The 22,837-nt window shown below is 39.1% G+C and overlaps 1 protein-coding gene across 11 annotated transcripts in view; it reads left to right on the top strand.

Moving 5' to 3' along the window:
* Positions 1-11,154: 11,154 nt before the first annotated feature.
* KANSL3 (KAT8 regulatory NSL complex subunit 3) overlaps positions 11,155-22,837 on the top strand; it is a 39,174-nt gene continuing 27,491 nt past the window's right edge. For 4 of the 11 annotated variants that reach the window (XM_007475895.3, XM_007475897.3, XM_001370469.5 and 1 more), the window contains exons 1-3: positions 11,155-11,289; positions 12,744-13,011; positions 15,806-15,976. In XM_007475895.3, coding sequence (XP_007475957.1) covers positions 12,797-13,011; positions 15,806-15,976 — 386 coding nt within the window. In that variant the 5' untranslated portion in view covers positions 11,155-11,289; positions 12,744-12,796. The other 7 variants (XM_007475896.3, XM_056813074.1, XM_056813075.1 and 4 more) reach the window with 4 other exon arrangements.

The raw sequence follows: 22,837 nt of genomic DNA on the forward strand, positions 1-22,837 counted from the left end.
TTTGCCAATTACATGTAAATGTAATTATATAACATTTTTCCATATAAATTTTCTGAAGTTATATGATCAAATTGGCTCCCATTCTTTATTTCTTCCCCCTTTCCAGAGCTGGTAAGTAATTTGAACTGGGTTATACATGTATTATAACACAAAATATTTCCATATTGTTCATTTTTGTAAGAAAATGCTCATATAAAACCAAAACCCCCACTTTGGAGAAAGAACACTATACACATCCAGAGAAAGAACTGTGGGAGTAGAAACACAGAAGAAAAACATTTCCTTGATCGCATGCTTAGATGGGGACATAGACTCTAAATGATCACTATTGCAAATAGTAATAATATGGAAATAGGTTTTGAACAATGATACATATAAAACCCAGTGGAATTGCTCATTGGCTCTGGGAGGGGGAAGGGAAAGAACATGAATCATGTAACCATGGGAAAATATTCTAAACTAGTTAATTAAAGAAAGTCAAAACCCCAAAATAAAAACTCAGTAAACTAAAGTGAAAAATAGTATGCTCTGATCTTCATTCTGACTGCAACAGTTCTTTCTCTGGAGGTGGATAGAATTGTCCTGGATCATTATATTGCTGAGAGTAGCTAAGTCTTTCACAGCTGATCATTCCACAGTATTGCTGTTACTGACATGGGTACTGTACCCCCCAGAAACCCAGGCCAACTATTATCAGGGAAAACTCCTTTGCCTTTGCATCCTTGTGACTCTTAACCTAGAAACACCCAATGACCCCCACCCAGGGTCCTGAGATGTTTACCCTCTTTTGTCCTCTAGATTTAAGGTGGACAAAGAGATGAATCTTTATGCCTCCAGGCAGACCCCAGTCAGATGACCACCTCACCCCACCAAATGCCTGAGGAACTAACACTCTCTGGTCTTGTCCACACCAGGACCTAGCATCTAAAGAGTATATAAACCCCAGAACTGATGTCGTCTGGGGGATAGCCTCTCCATCCATTCTGTCCCCATGGAGGACAGCCTTTCCTTTCATGCTGTCCTCCCAAGGAATTGCCCCTCCATCTTGCTGTTCTACCTTGCTATCCTCCTGGCCACTCTCAACATTACTCTCTAAATTAATAAATCTATTTGTTTTTAAGTTAAGTTTTGGAGTCATTGCATGCTTGCAAAAGGTATCCTTCCCGAACCCCAAAGGGTATCCTTCCCTGCCCATAACATTTTGACACCCAACGTGATTTTTGGCTCTCCTGAAAGCTACGCCTGTACCCGGGATCGTCCACGAGGACACGGCTTCTCAGGTAGGAAAGAAGCCTTTTCTTTGACTCCTGAAACCCCCATCTTTTGGGTGATATCTCTGTGGGAACTCTTTTGTGCTTTCTCTCCCATCGGCCCCAGATTAGTCTGGCCACTGGAGTTTGGGGTCTATCTGTTGGTTCCCCGTTATACTGGAAGACGGTTCCAAGTGGTATGGGAAGTCTTGCCGCCTCAGTTTACACTGAGTGCTCGCCTCAGTACTGGAACTGAGTGGTTTTGGTTGGGCAACCTGTGGATGCACAGAATTGACCCTAGGTGTAGAATTGGCCAATTCTGCATCTAAATGGGACAGATACAGAGAGTACCCCGAGATTCCCCTTTGGGGTGTATATTTAAAAATTGGAAAAAAATTGGCACTAAAGAAAAAGCAACCAATTTCTTTTTGTAATGTTGACTGGCCACCTTACATTTTTGATAAGCAAGAGGCACTATCCATGGCAAATCCTTTTTTCCAGCCTGAGGTCAAGCCAGATAGGGACTAGCCCACCCAATTAAGACAAAGGGAGAAGCATGCTTGCAGGCCTCTCTTGTTGGGAAGAGATCAAGTCTAAGAGTCTGATAGAAAATTCAGTTGGATTTTTTGTTTGTTTGTTTTCTCTCATGTTAAATAGCTGAGCAACATCCAAAAAAAATGATGAGGAAACTGACTTTTTGTTACCCTAAAAATTCCAACACCAGGTGGCAATTGGACATATTTTATGGACAGAAGCTCTGTACCTTTTAGCTTTATTCTCTCACCAGGCTCCCAAGTTCTCCAAACTCTATTCTTCACTTGGATTTTAAGGCAAGGGCCCGCCTAAAAAAACCCAGGTGAAGATGGGGGGAAGGAAACGGGGAAGCTTTTTTAGTTCACTGATCAGATCTGCCTTCCTCCTTTACTGCCGAGAAGAAGAATTGATTCTGAACAGAAGCTGGTGAGACCCCTATTTTTGGGATTCTTAAATGTCTTACACTTTTAAAACTAAGGTTTTTTTTTTTCAACTTGTAGAACAACCTATTAATTATCTTCTGTTTTGAGGTAAACAGGGAGAGATAAGAAGACCTGATAAATTTTCCCTGTCTTTCCCTGTCTGCTAGCCAGAAGGAAGTAATGCTTTTTGTCTATTAGAGGTATTTATTGGTATTTTATTTCAAAATTGTGATCATGTATTTATATGGGTTTAAAGAATAACATCCTAATTTTAATTTTGTCAGACAGTAAAATTTGTTTGTACAGAAAAGCCACAGATTGGTTTTGTAAAACCAATAGGTTTTTAGCAGTATAGCCTCAAAAAAAGACTGCATTCCATCCTTATCTACCTTTCTACCATAAGAGGTTTAAAGAAAAAAATGGGTTAAAGTGTTTAAATTTACCAAAAATGGGTTTTTGTTTAAAATTATCAAATGGTTTTCTTCTCAATGGTTTTCATCCCAGTGTATTAAAGTTGGAATAACTTTATTATTTAACTTCTTGGTCTTGAAAATAGATAATCAGCCTACTTGTCAAAAGGCTTGCTTTAAGGTTTACAGTCCTTAAAAGGTTTCAAATCTCTAAATTTAAAATAGATCCTAAAATTTTTAATGTTATGTGAGTTGCTGTTGAAATATGTATTTTAAATATTGCTTAGGTATAAACAAAAAGCTCATTGTAAACCTGACTCTACCATAGATTTTGTTCAATACTCAGTGGTTACCTCAGTTTACCAATTTGTTCTATGAACTAAAATTTATAACTGATGAGTTCTATGCTAAAGTTATAGTATTTCAATGATCCTTTAAATCAGAATTCTTTGGGTTACCGATTAGCAATTGAAATGATATCAATAGAATGTTTGTTTGACTTATGATGGTAAAAGCAAGTCAGAGAAGGTGAAGAGTTATGTTGGGTTTGAATTCAGAAGAAAGAGGGACTTTGCTCTAATGTCCATAAAGCTTGAGTATGTAGATTGTGAAGGAAGAATGGAAGTTGTGTTCTGCCTTTTTAAGCAGAGGGTTTTGAAGGAAGAGAAAGAGAGAGAGAGAGAGAGAGAGAGAGAGAGAGAGAGAGAGAGAGAAGGTGAAAGAAAACAGATAGATGTTTTGCTCTCATAATTGGATCTTTAACTTAGGGATCATTTCTAGAATTGATGTATGTAGTTTTGGAAAATCAAAATTCCTTAGAGAGATTCCTAACTGGTCTTGTCTTAGTTCCTTCAGATGGCCTAAGGTCAGGATATGATCTAGCCTTGATTTGCATTTACTGTAGAGCTAATGAATTCAACATTCCTGTTCAGGATTTATGACTAAATTGTGACAAATTCATTATTGCCAAAATATGTAAGAATAACTGCTATAATGTAGACTTCTAGGCTTTAAGGAGAGGGCAAATGGTCAGAAAAGCTTGTTTGAGGGTATGGAAATTTGTTTTTGGACTGCTAACAAGACAAATTGGATAATTAAAGTTTCCATTTCCCCAAACAACCTATCAGGCTAATTGGACATTCCCAAATTGTTAGGAACATACTTTGAGAAGTAGGTGAAGTTTATTAATTGATGGCTTGTATTTGCAGCCTTAAGTGAAGTTTGGATCTTGAGCTTAGAATAACCCAAAGCTTTCCTGAATTTTCCCCAGAATCTGGAGTAAAGAAATTCAACTGTAAAATATTGTTACTCAAGTGTTTATAGATGTTATAGTTAACATGTACTTTGCAAAATTATATTCTTTAACAGAAACATCACATACCAACTCTGCAAACAAGTCAGGAATCCGATTTCCTAAAGGGATCTTATTCCTGTCAGAAGATGATTTCTGAAGAAGTCTGTTGGCTAAGATACCCAAATGCAAATGTGTAATGCCAATTGTTATTGTACTAATTTTCCTTGTTTCTATCCCCCTAGTCCTGGTTTCTACACTTCTATCTTAGGGACTGAATCTCCCCTTGTGACCTGTCTGCTGATCAGGGGAAGCAGTTGCTGCACATCCCTCACATCTCGAAGCAGGTTTCCAGCTACCTAGGACACAGGCATTCACTGAAGACATGTCCCTAAAACCCTGTGCCCACAGCCTTTACATCCCTGTTATCTTCAAACCCTTTTACTCTAGCTCTTAACTACCTGGCCACAACTATTTCTTTCCTTAAATTTTGGGTCTTCTCCTATGTATACCCAGCCAGCTGGACATATAATTCTCTGATTCAGCTCGGAAGCAGTAGCCAAAGTGGGTCCCTCTAACTGTTGGGTTTGTATGAAGCACCCCCAAAGTGGAAAGAACCCCAGGCCTCTAGCCCAAGATCTCAGTGCGTCTGAAGTTTATCCAAGGCCTGAGGTTGTACTTGTAACCTTGTCATTTCTCTAGTTCTTCTAGGGTAAAAGTGCTATGGGCATGGAAGGATACCCTTTTGGGTTTGGGAAGGATACCTTTTGCAAGCATGCAATGACTCCAAACTTAGCTTAAAAACAAAAAGAGATTTATTAATTTAGAAAGTAATGTTGAGAGTGGCCAGGAGGATAGCGAGGTAGAACAGCAAGGTGGGGAGCAGTTCCCTGGGAGGACAGCATGGATAGAGAGGCTGTCCCCCAGACGACATCAGTTCTGGGGTTTATATACTCTTTAGATGCTAGGGTGTATAGGGTGTATGGGGTGCTCAGGGAGGAGTAATATCTCTGGTATGGAGGGCTTGTTGTGCCCTTCTAGGGCAGCTCTCCAGCCACTGACCCTCACCTGACACCCAGCTCTCACTTGTGGCTCCCAGTAGCTGCTAGCATGCGGCAGCGGCCACACCCTGGGCAACGGCTTCAACAGGCCGGCTAAACCTTGTGAGGGTAGCCATCGGGTCATTGACCCCTGGTGAACTAGGGCTTTGCTCACCCAGCATGTGAAGATTGCTTCGGAGGAACAGGCGGAAGAAACCAACAAGAAGGTTCAATGGCTGAGATGGCGATGCAGCAAGGCACTGTGGAGTGCTTAGGGCGTGATGGAGCACAAAAGACAACATGGCCATCCAATTCAGCTGAGGAAGCCTCCAGGTGTAATGACTTTTCGTGCCACTGGACCCAGGCTTCCAATGCCGAGAGAGTGGGACTGTCTCTGTGCATCAACTTTTCCACTTAAATCTTCTTCATGCACAAGTGTCTTTGTGCACAAAAACACACAAAGACAATCTTCATCCTCGGTTCAAGAGACAACCAACAGATACAAGGTCCTGGTGTGGACAAGACCAGAATGTTAGTCCCTCAGGCATTTGGTGGGGTGGGGTGGTCATCTGACTGGGGTCTCCCTGGAGGCATAAAGATTCATTTCTTTGTCCACCTTAAAACTAGAGGAGAAAAGAGGGTAAACATCTCAGGACCCTGGGTGGGGTCATTGGGTGTTTCTAGGTTAAGAGTCACAAGGATGCAAGGGCAAAGGAGTTTTCCCTGATTATAGTTGGTCTGGGTTTCTGGGGGATACAGTGCCCATGTCATCTCCCCCCTCTCCTAATATGTAAGGGAAAACGTGACATCGATCTGTCTTCTGTAACTTCTTCAGAGCTGAGAATGGGCGTAGAGAGGTCCTTAGGAGAGGCATTGACTGTAGACAGTGTCCAGAGCATGAGGCTGGGATGCTTGCTGGGGTTATGGTGGAATCTGGCATCTGGGTGACTCCCATGAGTACTTTTGACATGGGCACTGTACCCCCAGAAACCCAGGCCAACTATTATCAGGGAAAACTCCTTTGCCCTTGCATCCTTGTGACTCCACCAAATGACTGACACCTTGTGACACCAAATGCCTGAGGGACTAACACTCTCTGGTCTTGTCCACACCAGGACCTAGCATCTAAAGAGTATATAAACCCCAGAACTGATGTCATCTGGGGGATGTGAGATTTAAAATGGTTGAGGTCTTAAACTGTAGTGATTAAAATAGTGGAAGATATAAATTGTGATAGATATAAGAGAGGGTGAGTAAATTTGACCACAGAAATATGTTTCACTACAGTGTCTTGGGTTTTAAAATCAAATATAAGGTGGTCACCAGGGAAATATTCCCAATTATTCAAATACCCAAGTCAATTGGGTTTTATAGAGATTTTAATTAACAATACAATGAGTAATCAAAGAAAGAAAGAGAGTAAGAAAGAAATAAGTATGCAGGGCCTCAAGCCAATATGGCCTAGACCTGAGTCTTAAAAGAGAAATCAGTCAGTTTTTTAACACTCACCACAAGGTCTGACTAAACAAAGATACTAGTGACACCAGGCCAGCATCCTTCCTCAAAGAGTCTTCCAGCCAGAGATTGTTTCAAAGGGCCTCTCTCAAGAGCCTCCAGAGCTCCTACCCCAGAGGGACAGAGCCCCTCAGAGGAGCTCCTCAAGGAGCTCTCCTTCAGAATGAGATTTCCTCCAAGAGCACTTCTCAAAGAGATCTATCTCCAAGGAAAGAGCCCTCAAGCATCAGTCCTCAAGGTAATGAGTCTCTCAGAATGAGATCCTCCAGAATGAGAATCAGAAATCAAGAGATCCTTGAATGAGATCCAAGCTCTTATTTTTAAGGGCAAAAATTTCCTCTGTCACCTCCCCTTAGTCCTTAAATCTACCAATCACTGTAGATGTTTCTAAAGGACCGCCCATTTTGAATTCACAGCTGAGTAGTTTTAATCTCTTTAGTAAGTCAGAAAAAAATGCTGCTGTGTCGACAAATTTCATTAAGAAAAAACCTCTGAATAAGTTATCACCCTTTTAGGTTTAAGTAGTTTACAAGTTGCCCCACCTATATGGGTACCTAGCATCCCATTGTATCAATTTTAAAAACAGGCATGACTCAAAGAACTTCCTGTCCTTTCCATAAGCATGGGTCAAAGCACTTTCATTGTTCAGCAAGGAGTTTTCTGTCCTAAAGCAGTCTTAAGTAGGGTGGAGTAGGGATATTCCCAAGGCAAGGAGTTTTCACATTCAAGTAGAATTCTCACTATCTGCTAGGGAATTTTTTTAAGTTGAAGATTCCCCAATGGGGAAATTTCCAACATTCATAAGTCTGAGAAATTTTAAGGTTTACAGGGACAGCCTCTCCATCCATGCTGTCCCCATGGAGGAACAGCCTTTCCTTTCATGTTGTCCTCCCAAGGAACTGCCTCCCCATCTTGCTGTTCCACCTTGCTATCCTCCTGACCACTCTCAACATTACTCTCTAAATTAATAAATCTTTTTGTTTTTAAGTTAAGTTTTGGAGTCATTGCATGCTTGCAAAACGAATCCTTCCCAAACCCCAAGGGTATCCTTCCATACCCATAATATTACTATTGTCAACATGGAAATCTAGAGATCCCCAGTTTATTTAGTTTGAGGGTAGAAACCCCAGGTTTTGACCTTGTCACAGGAGAGGTTTCCCCCTGAGGGAAGGTCCCTCTTTACCAGACAGTGAACTTCCTGGTAGTTTGGGTGGGAACAGCTAATCCCATCCAATATTGAGCATCCCTTTTGCCCGAATGATTTCTCCCCCTAGGCTAAGGTCCATTACCAAGGTGACCCAGCCCTGGGCTGAGTCTTTCCCTTTTGTATCCATTGTAGGGCATTAGCCCCACACTATTATTACTGTCTGGAACTCCTCATTTTCCTTTCTTACCATTGTAGAGTCAGTCAACTGTCCCTCTCCAAGCCCCCAGGTCATCTAGAGTGGTATATAGGCTCTCCAAATTCTTTTGTTCCTCAGAGTCCATCCTGAGTCTGTGGCACTCCCAGGGGCTAGTGACCAGGGCGTCTTGACTCTGCAGTCATGGGAAGCAGCTTTGGTGTCGTATTAGTATTGCTAACCCCTTTTCCCTTAATTAAAGAGTGATTTTGACTATTTAATAGTTCTGTGTTTTCTCTAGTTGACATTAAATATCCTTTCCTCCTAGTTCTGCTTATTTCTCTCTTTGACATTTCATGTAGGTCTTTCTAAAATTATTCTGTTTTTCATTTCTTACAGCACAATAATATTTTATCACTGTCATATACCATAATTTGTTCAGTCATTCCCCAATTGACAGACATCTCAGTTTCTATTCCTTGCCACTACAAAAAGAGCTGCTATAAATATTTTTGTACAAGTAGGCCATTTCTCCTTTTTTTTGTGGGGGTACAGATCTATTAGTGATCTTACTGGATGAACGGATATGCATTGTTTTATAGCCTTTTGAGTATAGTTCCAAATTGCCCTCCAGAAGGGTTGAATCAGTTCACAACACCACCAACAAAGCATTAGTGTCCCAGTTTTGCCACATCCCCTCTAACATTTATCACTTTTCCTTTACTATCATATTAACTAATCTGTGATAGGCGTGAGGTGGTACCCCGGAGTTATCTTAATTTGCATTTCCATAATCAGGAGTGATTTAGAACATTTTTTTCACATAATTATTGATAGCTTTAATTTCTTCATCTGAAAATCGCTTGTTCATATCCTTTGACCATTTGTTGATTGGAGAATAGCTTATGGTCTTATAAATTTGACTTAATTTTCTATATATTTGAGAAATGAGACCTTTCTCAGAAATTTATTATAAAATTTATTTCTCAGTTTGTTGTTTCCCTTCTAATCTTGGTTACATTGATTTTATTTGTATAAAAGCTTTTAAATTTGACAATGAAAATTATTCATTTTATATCTTGTAATATTCTCTATCTCTTGTTTAGTCATAAATTCTTCCCTTCTCCATAGATCCAACAGGTAAATTATTCCATGCTCCCCTAATTTATTTAGTGTATCCATTTTGACTGTATCTTGGTATAGGGTGTGAGATACTTATTGATCTAATTCTAATTTTTGCCATACTGTTTTCCAAATTTCCCAGCAGCTTTTGTCAAATAATGAACAACATTCTTAATCTAGGGTCCACCCAAGGGAACAAATTGATAGATTTCAAAATCCCAATAAACTCGAATGAGAAAAAAATTACATTTTTAGTTCAATACAAATGATTTCCTTTGTAATCTTGTGTATTTTATTTTATGCATCTGAAGACATTCTGAAAAGAGATTCATAGATTTCACCAGGCCTCTGAAGGTGTCCATGAGAAAAAAGTTAAGAACTCCTAATTTAGAAGCTTATATTTTACTGAGAGAGAATGTATTGATAGATAAAGGCACAGACCAGACTTGTATAAAGTAGATAGGGAGCACTTTTGTATGGGAAGACACTATTGGCAGCTGGGAGGTCCAGGAGATGTCTCCTGTAGGAGAAGGTGGCATTTGAGCTTATTCTTGGAGGAAATCAGAGATTCCAAGATGGAAAGGGTCATAGGGAGTGAATTCTAGGTTTGGGGACAGGCAGGATATAGGTGCAGTGTCTTGTTTGAGGAACAGAAAAATAGCCTAGTATGGCTGAATTATTGAGGCTATGAAGGAGGGCATATATTTATGTATGTACCTTATGTATTCAGCTTCAACAAGGCATCTTATTAAAACCATTCAAGATTCCTCAAAGGCTTCTCACAAACATTGGGCAGGGCATAATAGGGTTAAGTGACTTGCATAGCTAGGAAGTATCTGAGGTCAAATTTGAATTCAGGATCTCCAGTCTCTAGGCCTGGTGCTCTATCCACTGTACCACCTAGCTATCTCCATAGTAAACATTTAATAAGTATTTTTAAAAATGTATTTAAGTGACCTCTTAGATATAAGCTGTAGTGTAAGACAGGGCAGGAACTATTTAGACTTTAGTATCTCCAGTACTTAGCAAGCGTTTAGCACATGGTTAAAACACTTAACAAATGCTTTCCCACCTCCCTATTGGAAAATAAGCTCCTCCAAGACTGGGGCTGTTTCACTTAACTCCCCAAGGTCTGACACACTGCTAGGCACATAGTAGGGGACAGAGATAGGGTGGAGCCCTTTGCTTCCCTTGGTGGAGAATTCTAAGATGAGTGTCTTGCTCCAGGGTCTCAAGGCCAATAATCTAGCTTTCTGGCTCCAGTCTGACATTCTACAGTGCACAAAGTAGGTATTTAATAAATGGTTGATTGATTTGCACCCAAAGCACAGTGAATAAAGGGTGGATCTGGAATTGGAAGACCTGAATTTGAATCTACATTAAAACACTTAGCATCTGGAAGACCCTGGGCAAGTTACTTTCCCCGTTTCTCTCACTTTCCACCTCTAAAGTGAGGATAGCAACAGCATGTCCCACTCTGGGTTCTTAGGAAGGTAAAATGCCATAGTACTTGTAAAGCCCTTTGCAAACTTTAAAGGGCTACATAAATGCTTGCCATTACTATTATTGACAACCTTTCAGCACCCTAGTTGACTCTAAGAAGTTTCATTATTGGTGTAAGAGCTGCATTGGTACAGAATATTCTCACTGTGAGTTTTCCAAAAAACAAAAAAACTCCAGGTCCCTATCAGCCTTAAATTTTGTACATTTAAAAACATAAAAACAAAATATTAAAAAAACCCTAACATACAACATAAAAAAAACCACGTTTTTATTGTTTTTTTTACATATCACTTTATTCCCAGTGTCAATCCCCCAGGCCCTGGCAGAGAGCTATGCCATCTAACAATATTTTTTTAAAGAGGTAAAAGATCAGATACATTGAAAAAGTCCTAAATCTCGTGGGACAGGACAGGTAGCGTCTGAGGCCCTCCCTCCTCCCCGCGAAGGGATCTATCCGGTCGGGGTTGTCTTCTTAACTCTTCATTGGGTTCTGCTACACTCACTTCGAATTCTGTATGTGTGTGTGTGGTTGTGCTTTCCGTTTACACGGTGGTAGTTATGGTACATATTTTTTTTTTTGCCTCTGCTTACTTCAGTCTCTACCTCTAGGTAAACCCGTGCCAAATTGGACGCGTCCCATCTCCGCGGGAACTATCTCAAAAGGCTTCCCTAGCAGCACTGCGCAGCTCCACTCCGAAAACTGCTCTCCGGGTTTTCTCGATGGCCGCACCACTCTGGCTTCTTGATTCCTATCCACTTCCGAGTTTTGCAGATTGCTTCGGCGGCCGGCAAGGGTGGTGGCGCGCATGCTTACGGCGGCGGGGCCCGGGCGTTGTGCCGCTGGGCCCCGGCGCGCCTTCGGGTGAGAGTCCAGGGCCTGGGCTTCGGAACCGTCGAGGGGGCGGGGTCGATGCTGGGGGCTGGACCCTGGGGCCTTGGGGGCTCCAGGGATCGGCCCGGGTAGCGCCTCTGGGAGGTATCTTCGGGGAACCGGGGTTCTGGCTCTGGGCCGTGGCCTGCGCAGGGTGGAGGCGAGGCGGGGAGGAGGTTGTGAGGATAGTGGGGGAGGGGAGGCGGAAGGGAGCTTAGGGGGAGGGGCGGGCGGAGGCGGGCGCGTGGGGGAGGGAGAGAACGAGCTTGCCGTGCGGTGGAGTGAGCTGGGGGAGGGGAGGGGCTGGGGGTGGAGAAATAAAAGGGGAGGAGGCGGGTGGGGGGCGGGGGAAGGCATATGAGTGAAGGAAAAAGTTAAGGAAGGGATGCGGCCTTGGAAGTGACATTGAAGTATCCCAAGGATGGAATCCGAGCTCTTTGGGTGCTAGGGCGGTGTACTAGAAAGAGCCCTCGGATTCAAGCCCTGGGTTCAAACCTCAGCGCTGCCATTTGGGAGCGAATTGATTTTTTACTGTTCAGGAAACTGAGGCCCAGGCGAGTGAAGTGAATTCTTAAAGGTTATTGAGGGTAAGAAGTAGCAGAGCCAACATTCTTATCAATGGCCTCTTGAGGCTCCCAGTTCAGCTGCTTTCACCCTCCCCAAACTACTTCTTGACCTTGAGCAAGTCACTTGTCTGATCTTTGCCCATGTTTGCTCTGGAAATAAGGTTGATCTAAATCTGTGCTATCTTATGAAGACAGGGCCTTAGAGATGGGGTTTCTGTGGGAGATTCCTCTGGTGACGTTGGGAATTGAGCAAAGAAGAGGAGGTGGAAGGATAAATTGGACCATCAAAGGTGGTGGTTGGGAATTCAAGAATGGGGGCCAGGAATGACACTCACTGGTTACAGGCTCTTGAGGCAGTTGAAGGGTGGTGGATGGAGCTGAGATTTTCTGAGGATTTTTGTGGGATTTCAGGACGCCCAGTCCTCTTAGATCCTGAAAGGGTCTAACTCTTAAGAGTTCTTTAAGTTCTCTTAAATAATAGCTGACACATATTGGTATTTTACATTTATCTTGTTTGTACCTGAAAAAGACCAAGTCTGGTCACCATTTTATTGACTGAGGAACTTCACAAGGAAAGTGACCAACCCAAGGTTATTTTTATCATGGTAAATGACAAAGCTGGAATTTGAACACAGGCTTTTTGATTTTTTTCAAGTCCTATTATCTTTCTACTGCATAATATTGGCCCTTGCCCTATAATTAGGAAACAGCACAAGATAGGAAAAGAGGACTCAATTGTGAGTCCTCTCTGTGAGTCCTCTCTGCAGATATGTGTTAACCTTTTTCTGTGAAAAGGACAAAATTATTTGAGTCACGAGTTCATAATGTTGGAATTGAATTTTGCCCTCCCCATTCCAATTTGATCTCTTCTTACTGCAGACTGACGGCATGCTGACTCCCAGGCTCTGAGACACTGTGTCCCTTCTATAGAGATGTCCCACCGGGGTGGTGAGCGAGACTTCCAGACTTCAGCCCGGCGCATGGGCACCTCTCTGCTTTTCCAGCTTTCAGTACATGAACGGGAGCTGGACCTGGTGTTTTTGGATCATAGCTATGCCAAGCCATGGAGTGCTCATCCAGATGCCAGCAGTGCCCGCCCCACCCGCATGCTCTTTGTCACTCCCAGGCGTCATCAGGACAGTACCATGTGAGTTTGTGGTCCTCCTCCATTAGGGTGCTTGAGAGTGCCCCAACAACAGGTACCATGGTTGTTGGATAGTGGGATATAGGGAGGGTGATTTTGGGGATTCTGGAGGAGACTGGCTTGGGGGTTTCAGGGATTTGAGACAATTCTATAATGCCCAGCATATGGCCTGGGTGTCCAACATATGACAAAAAGTGGCCTGGCTGATTCAGCCTGCCTGAGATTTTTATATTTAGAATTGTCGTTTTTTTTAAAAAAAGAAAAAAGTTTTATTGATGCCTTTTTTTTTATATCACAGTCATTACTGGATATACCCCCACCTCCATTGAGCCTCACTTGTAATAAAGAAAAATAGTTAAGCAAAAACCAACCGACACAGTGGCCACATCTGACGCTCTGCACCTGTAGTCCCCAACTCTCTACCAAAAGGAGGGAGGTGTGTTTCATCATCTGTTCTCTGGGACCAAGATTGGTCATTGCAATTTTTCCACATTTGGCTTCCTTTTAGTGTTCTTTTTATTTACATTATAGTTGTCATTGTGAATATTGTTTACCTGGTTCTACTTACTTTACTCTGCATCAGTTCATAGTTATCATCTTTCTCCTTTTCCTTGTTTCTGGTGCTGTTAATAATCCATTACATTCAAATACCATAATTCATTCAGCTATTTCTCAATTAGTGGACACTCACTGTGTACCTCGTTTGTTTGTTTTTTTTTTGCTGCCACAAAAAATGTACTATGAATATTTTGGTACATATGACTGCTTGAGATTTTTAGAAAAAGATTTTAAAAAGCTAATTAACACAGAACTAATAGAGCTTTGGATTTGGAATCAGAACCTGGATTTGACTTCCTACTCTACCTATTTGACATTGGGAAAGTTACTTAGTTACTTAACTTCTATCTCAGGTATCAGATTCTAGGGTTGGACTAGATGATTTCTGAGGTTCCTTCAACCTCTAAATCTTTGATCCTAGGAATTCATTAGTATTTAACTAATGAAATTTTTGGTTATGTGGCCAATCTCTTATGTTTTTCATGAAATTTATGAAAATAAATGTTGAATCATAGTCAGTTAGGTAAACGTGGAGTCAGAATTCAGATGAGCTTTGACTGGGATATATGCCACATTTCTCAAGAATAGTTCAGTATATTAAATACTGGTTTTCTCATTGACTTAATCAAAATTAATTGATGACTTGGCTTATAACTGAATCATGAGTATTTAATCATACTCAGTAACAGAACAGAAAGAATACATATTGAGCATGTGCTAAGTATTGGAAATTTCCACTTGGACTTCCTTGACCTTAGAGTAGGACTTACATCTAAATATTTTCATGCTTCTGTCAGGATCCATATCCATTCAAAACAGATATATTGTGGAAGACAGTATTGATATTTGATTTGGAGCTTGGAATAAAAAGGAAAGTTCAAGAAGAAAACAATTGAAATTATTAGTTTGAAAATAAGGAGTAAGTTAATATAGTGTCGAGGAATGGAGTAGGGAGAAATCAGTTAGTTGACTGGGTGTCTGCCAATGTCTTGTGTTCAGCTTTGCATGTTCAAAAAAAATCAATTTTATCATTTCCCGAAGGGGAAATCAGGCTCTGGGAGTTTCAACAAAGTACTGTTTAAGGCATCAAAACATTAATTTACAATTTACTATGGTGGCTGTACTCTTTTAAGGGCTTTCATGATTGTCTATGTTAAGGACCTCCCCCACCCCCACTTCTTCTTCTTAGTGCCTGGGTACTTGGAAAAAAAAAAGGAATCAGAGCAAGGGAAATTGGATAATCTTGAAGGTTGTAGAGCCAGAATTACTCCTCATTCACCATAGAATATATGTTTTTAGAAATCCAGAATATTCATGTTTTTCTTAGTGCTGGAGATATACAACAGATTTTTGACTTTCATTTTCAAGAATCTTGCAGATCACTACTCTTCTGTTATGACACCATTACCTCTGGCATATTATAATTAATTAGATCATAGCTGATTTGATTTATATTTTAGTTTCATTGAAATTTGAGATAGGATGTTCTGGGTTAGGCCCAACTCAGATCAAGCCCTTGTTAATTTAGGTTTGATGTTGGAACAAAATGAGACATTTTGGACCTCCCCAACAGTTAATAAAAGTAGATTTACTTAACCATAGCAGAAGATTCAGCAAGGCTAGGCATTGAGAACATCTTCAGTTAATTTGCCTGAGGGAAAGTAGTACCATTGTGATTCCTAGCCAGGCATCTGATAGCCCCTTTAACTCTTCATAAGCTCTCTGAACTCAGATATTGAGGAAGTGATGTCTGAAGTCTAAATTCTTAGACCCTTGAGCCAACCAAGCCTCAAAGAATGTTTCAGTACCTTTTTAGGAAAAAACTAGCCTAACCTGCTTGGATGTCAGGGAGAATATAGTAAAATATTGCTCCTGCCATAGGGAGTTTTCCTGAGATTAAGGAAGTTCTTTAATTTGTATCTATTCTTCATGACCTGAAAAGGGAGTACTTGTGATTCATTAAAAAAATGGAGTTAAAATATTCATATTTATACTTGAATAATATTTGTGACTTTTGTAGTAGGTCTATCTTTCTAATTGTTTTGCTTTGGACAATATTAAAATTAGTCCAGGGTCCTTGAGCACATACCATTAGGGCAGTGGCATGTGCTAACAATAAGAACTTTTATGTGGACTAAATGCAGTTGGGCAAGGATAAATAGACAGTTGAACAAACATTGAACACATGCATAAATTAAGCAAAATATTTGTGGTCTGATTTTATTTTGCTTATTTGTAGTGAGGCAGACATCCCTATTGATGTGGAGACTGTCACATCTACCCCAGTGCCACTCTATGACAACCAGAAGGCACGAAGTGTGATGAATGAATGTGAACGCCATGTCATCTTTGCCCGTACTGATGCAGATGCTCCACCCCCACCTGAAGACTGGGAGGAGCATGTCAACAGGTGGGTCTCCTCAGGCACATTGAATCCCATGGGATAATGGTCATGGTTTCAGTTAGTATTCCTTTTTATTATCTCATCCTTGCTTTCTAAAACACATATGGAAAGGTTATTTGCACCTGATGCTGTATATTCATGTTGAGTCAGGCAGTCACTGTCTTAGGTATGGTATGATATAGAAGAAAGAACACTTGGAGTCAGAAGATTTAGATGCAGTTCCTAAGTTTGGCCATCAACTCTGTGTGACCTCTGGCAAGTCATTTAGTTTTTCTGAGTCTTAAGGTGCTTCATCTGTAAAATAGAAGTAGTGTTTACCTCACAAGGAGTAAGGATCAAAAGAAAGACTGTATGTAAAACTTTAATAACCTTAAAACATTATATGATTGTGATGTATTAACATTTCTAATCCTCAACTCTTTCATCTATAAAATAGGGATAATTATATTACTTACCTTACTGAGTTAGGAGGACCAAATGAGATAAATTGTATGGAAAATACTATGTAAATGGTACAGTATTATATAAATGTAAGCATCTATTAAGATAAATACACCAATTCAGATAAACATTTAGAAGGCATACAGATTGTAGAATAATAAACATTAAATTCATGTGTAAGATTAAGAGTTTAACATCATTTAGAAATCTAGATTGGTGAATAGATTAAAGTAGCCACAGAAGACAAATTTTCATTAAGTTTGAGAAGTATGGTGGTCCCTAGAGTACTTCATAGAGCACTGAGGAAAACAATCTGTAAACTTTTACAGAATCTCAGAGTTGGAAGGGACCTTAGAGACTATCTAGTCCAATCATAAATGAACAGGAACATCCTCTATAGCATAATCTTGACTAGTGGTTGTCCAGCTTTTGCTTGAAGACCTTCAGTGAGGGAGCATACTCTTTTTTCCAAGGCCTCCAGGATCAAATATAGATTCCTCTGTTTGTACAAGTCTTTTTCCTTATTATCTCTTTGGGGTACAAATCCAGCAGTGGTATGGCCAGATCAAAGGGCAGGCAGTCTTTTAAAGCCCTTTGGGCATAGTTCCAAATTGTCTTCCAAAATGGTTAGAAGATTCCTCTGTTTGGCAGTTAAAGGACATCATGGTGGAGCTCTGACCTCCCTTTCAAAACTTATTACATGTTACTCTCCCTCACATATTCTATGTTACATTATATCTCTTGTCTCCGTGTCTTTGTCTCAGCTGTTCTCAATGCTTAGAGTGCCCTCCCCTGACCCTCCCTTTTGTAGCTTCTTACAAAGCCTAGCTCAGGTGGCATCCTAAATGAAGCCCTTCTAGCCCCAGTAGCTAGTGCATCTCCCCTGAAATTACTTAGTATTTAATTTGTGTGTGTATATATGTTTATGTACATGTGTATATATGTATATGAGAATCCAAAAGTTACTATATGTATACATACACACATATACACATAGCTTACACATATACACACATAAATACATGTATATAAAATGTATGTTTGTACATGTTTTTCTCAGTAGGATGTAAACCTCTTGAAGCACTGGTTTGTTTTTATGTATGTATGCTCATTGCCCAGGACAGTGCCTGGCATGTTAACTATTAGACAATAAACATTTGTCGAATGACTATTTATTGATGATCTTTTTCCTATCTGACCCTACCTAATCTTATCTTCAAACTAAATATTCTCAATTCTTTAATCTGATTTTTATATGGAATGGAGTCAAGGGATTTCCCAATGTTATGAATGCTTACCAATTTATCAAAGTTTTTCCCCAAACTAAAAAATATCCATATATTGTCTAACTAGATCCAGAGTACAGTGGTACTAATGTCTCCTCTGTCCTGGTCATTGTGCCTCTCATTGTGGCCAGTGTTATATTAAATTACATAGGGTTGCTATGTCACATTTTAGACTCATTGGGATTATAGTCTGCTAAAATTTGTAGAACTTTTTCAATGAACTTTTGTCTAGCTATATCTCCCCCATTTTATTCTTGTGAAGTTAACTTTTTGAACATGTGGGTAAGACTTGTATGAAAATTACTTGAATGTAAATTCATCTCTATTTTATTTCATTTTAGGTGTTTTCCAATCTGTTAGTTTGTTATTCTTTCTTTCTTGAAGTGGTCCAGTCCTTTCTTGGATGCTTTTTTTTTTCACTAGTATAGCTTCAAAAATCCCCCTTTTGATTGTCCTTGACTTTTCTTCAATGGCTTTAGATCTTTTTGAACTCTAATTCAGTAATATTTTTTTTGGCAAGTCTATGCTTTCCTTTTTTATTTATCCTCATCCCTATACTCCACCCCCCCATATTCCGCATCTCAAACTCATGTGATACATCCACATCTGTCTCTTTCAACAATTCCTGCTTTTCTTTCTTAACAGATTTGCCTTTTTGTCTTCAGAATATAATTTTTGAGATCTATTCATTCCTTCTGGATGATTTTCCCTATGTAATTTAGTCCATTGTTTCCTTTTTGACCTTTTCCTCTGAACCCCTTTGAAATCTGCACTTTCAGAATTCAAGGTTCATGTCCTGGTTTACTTTTGTGTCACAAATTCCAAGATGGCCTGATCACTTTCCCCCATTTCTGCTTCAGCAACAAATTCTTTGTTGGTGAGAATCATGCTCAGAATAAACATTTCCATCATTGGTTCCTCCAACTTTTAAAGAATGAAGTTATCATGAAAGGAAGTCATTAAATTATTAGCTCTTCTGCTTTTGTAAGAAAGGTCACATGTTTGTGTAATTTAAGTTTCTCTTTATCATTATATCAAGTCCATGGACTTGTAGTCTATAAGCTGATAATCTATTAAATCTATTTCCTTTCTGTCTGTGTATTCTGAGTATACTTCAGTAACAGCATGATGTAATGGATAGCTCTGGACTTGGAATAAAAAAGACCTTGTTCAAATCATGATTTAGATGTGGAACTGCCTAGATGTGGAAGCTGGACAGGTCATTTCATCACTCTTTGCCTCAGTTTCCTCATCTGTAAAATTAGATGGTTAAACTTTATGACCCCTCTTAGTTCTAAAATAATGAGGAGAGGGAGGAAAAGAAACACTCTCAGAATTCAAACACCCAATATGAGATGTTTATATTTTATTCAGTATTGTAAATATCTGAGTCCATAGCTAGAGTATACACTTCTGAAATCCTCCCCTTTTTTTTTTAGCAAGAGAATTTAATGAATTCCAGAAGACTTATAATTTTGTTATTGTTTAAACCTAGATGTTTTAAAATTTCATAAAGGAGAATTATGACCATGACAATGTCTCTATGTATCTCTTGGGGTTTTAAGTCCTTTGGGTATTTTCATATAAAATAGGTTCCCTGTGAATAACACCAAAGGAAGCATTGCCATACTCATTAAGGCTTCTCCAGGACTGAGATTGTAGGAATTAGGTTATAAGCATAGGGCAGAGTTCAGCATAAATAATAAATACTGCCTTTTCCACCTCCCCCCATCCCTTCTCTGATGTCTCATCTGGGCTTAGTCAAAGTTTGGAGAAATACAGGTTCCTAGTTTTGGTGTCTGGTCTGAGAAATCAAGAAGAGACATCATTTTCCTGTTTAAAATTGAACTGGTGGGGAACTTTGGGGAGGGGAGCCAGTTCAGTTTACCGCAGTCCCCATTAGCAAAGCCTAGTGGGGCTTATCCTCTCCTACAGACTTGTAGTTAAAATTCTGTCTGCTGTTTTAAAATTTCTTTAATTATATATTTCAGGCACTGTTTATCTTGATCCTTGGGTTAGGTCATATTTTTCTTCTGCCAGTTTAATTTTTTAGACCTCCTATAGAGCTGACACAAAACATTGAACAGTTGTCTTAGTTTTTGGAACCAGTTGGGCAGACCTCTAGCTACAACTCTCAAATCTTTTCTTGGTTTTGGGCATGTCAACATTGTGGCTTCTAATGTGATCTCAACTGTCATCAGAGTATGATAGTAATTTCTAGGTATTTGACTTTTTTTTCTTCTCCAATGTTTACATCATTTCCATCCCTTACCAATTTGGGTTTCAGAATAAATTTAGTAGCAAGAAAAGCAAATAAGAAAGACATTCTTTCATACAATAAATGGTAAGCTAAGTTGAAAACAATATTTTGTAGCATCTTAAAGAAACATGGATTCTAGTTCTCTGTCTTTGAAAGGAAGTCCATATGAAACTCAGAAATATACAGTGTTAAGAGTTATGTCAAGGAAGGTAAGAGGGCATATTTATAATCCTAGACAGATGATCTGTGTTCAAGTTCTGCCTCTGATGCTTATTAGCTTATTGACTGTGATTCTGGGCATGGTATTTCTTAGTATCCTAGGCAATTCACTACACAAGGTTACAGAATTAATTAACAAAGCAATAAACTAGTACTAGCTCCATTTTGTTGATAGGCTTCATAGTTTCCAGGTTTTAGCAAACCTCTATTGAAAATTAATTTCATACTTGTCCACTTTGGGAAAAACCTTAATGAGCTGTTGTTAAAAGGTTGAAAAAATCACAAATGATGATAAAAATAAAATGTATTTGAATACAAAATAAAGAAAAAAGAAAGCAGATAGCTTTCCAGAATGACTGAACCAGTTCACAACTCCATTAATAATATATTAGTGTTCTAGTTCTCCCACATCTCTAGGAATTGCCACATTTCTCTTTTGTTATCTTTGTATACCTGGTCTCTATAAGATGGAACCCAAGTTGTTTTCATTTGAATTTCCCTTATTTATAATTTGTATCATTTTAAAAATATGGTTATTTATAGCTTACTTTTCATTTTTTGAAAACTACTTGCTTCTATCACCATTTTATCTATTGGATAATCACTTGTTTTTAATTTTTGAATTAGTTCCCTATATTTTTAGAGGCTTACAGTTGGTGCAGTGGATAAAATGTTGGACTTGATGTTAAAAGACCCAAGTTTGATTCTTTCCTTAGTTTCCCTATCTGTAAAATAGGTGATAATAATAGCACCTACCTTCATAGAGTTGTTTTAAGGATCAAAAATAATAACATTAACTGGATAGGGTTGTTTTCTTTTTTTATTGGACAGGGTTGTTAAGAGGATTAAATGTGATATTATTTGTAAAGCATTTAACAGTGCTTATCCTAGGGTAGGAGCTTAATAAATGCTTGTTTCTTTCCTTCATTCTATGCACACAGAAGCTTGCTTTTTTTTGTTATTGTTAGAAACAAATCATAAACATAAATATAGGCAGTAGATATGCTCAGTAAATACAAAGTATATATGAAGTAAGTACACAGTTATTTGGGGACAGAGCCTTGATTGCTTTGGGTATTAGGAGCTGCAAATAGACTTTCATTAATGGCATAACAAAGAAAATAACCTTTATTTAAATGATTAGCTTTGATTTTATAAGCACAAACAGAAATAGTTTATGATTTTTCTCTTGACATGTTGTGATATGTAGTAAGAGATTGGTATAGTGGAAAGAACACTGGTATAGGATCATAATTAGAAGAACTGAGGGTCAACTCTTGACAATAGCAGTTTAATCTTGGTGAATCACTTGATGTGTTTCTTCTTATAATTCCATAAAATGGGGTTATAATGCCATATTTATGTTCTTCACTGTGCTGTTAATGAGGAAAATGCTTTTCAAATCTTAAAAGCCCTTCATATATTTAAGTTATAATTACTATTATTATTCATATACTTATGCTGAGAAGGGGATGGGATTTTTTGTGGACTGAGTCAGTAACAAAATCAGTGATAAAACGATGCAGGCTACTTGTTTTCCACTTTTGCCTTAATTCTCTTCTTGTTTCTTATTAGATCATCCTCTTGTTTTCTGTTATCTTTAATCTTTCCTCAATACCTAGTTTCTCCTTGCTACTTATGAACGTACCCAGACTTCCTGTCAATTAAAAAACCTTTAAGCTATCATTTTATGTCCTGTCTCCCTTTCATAGAAAAAAATCATCTACATTCATTGCTTCTTTTTCCTTTCCTTCTGCTTTTCAGCCCTTTCAAATCTGATTATATCACTTAATTGCTAAATCTGATGGCCTGTTTTCAGTCCTCATCCTTTCATCTTTCTTGAACACTGCAATATTTGATACTGTTGACCATCCTTATCCTCTTAGATGCTCTCTGCTCACTACATTTTTTAAATGACATTACTCTCTTTAGGATCTCTTAGTTGTATGAAGGGTAGCTGGGTGGCACAGTGGATGGAATGCTGAGACCAGAGTCAGGAAGACTCATTTTTCTGCATTCAAATCTGTCCTCAGACACTAGCTATGTGACCTTGGGCAAGTCACTTAACCCCATTTGTCTCAGTTCTAATCTGTAAAATAAACTAGAGAAGGAAATGCACACTTTGCCAAAAAAAAAAATCCCATATGGGGTCATGAAGTCAGACACAATTGAAAAATGATTGAACAACAAGTTGTACGAATCCTCCTGTCTTTTTCTTAATTATCATGCATGTCTTCCCTGTTACTCCAGTTACATATGCGTGTCCCAAAGCTTCATCTTCTATTTTCTTTCTGTTGATTGCTTCAGTTCCTGTGGATTCAGTTTTCACTTCTTGGCAAATAACTTCTAAATTTACATGTCTCACATGTCTTCAGAGATTCAGTTTCATAGTTATCTGCAAGATGCCTCTACTTGGATATTTTATAGGAGTCACAAACTCAACAGATTCAAACCAGACTGTATCATCTTTCTCTCTAAACTTTTTAAACCTGTCATTCCTCCTAACTCCCTGTTTTTTTCAGGAGCACCACCATCCTTCCAGTTTTTTTCAGGTTCACAATGTCAGAGTCATTTTTTATTCTTCACTATCTTTATCCGCTCCCCACCGCTCCCCCAGCCCAATCAGTTGTTTGGTCTTAATGATTATTCTCCATATTATCT

This window comes from Monodelphis domestica, chromosome 1 (genome assembly GCF_027887165.1).
Source record: "Monodelphis domestica isolate mMonDom1 chromosome 1, mMonDom1.pri, whole genome shotgun sequence".
NCBI lineage: Eukaryota > Metazoa > Chordata > Mammalia > Didelphimorphia > Didelphidae > Monodelphis > Monodelphis domestica.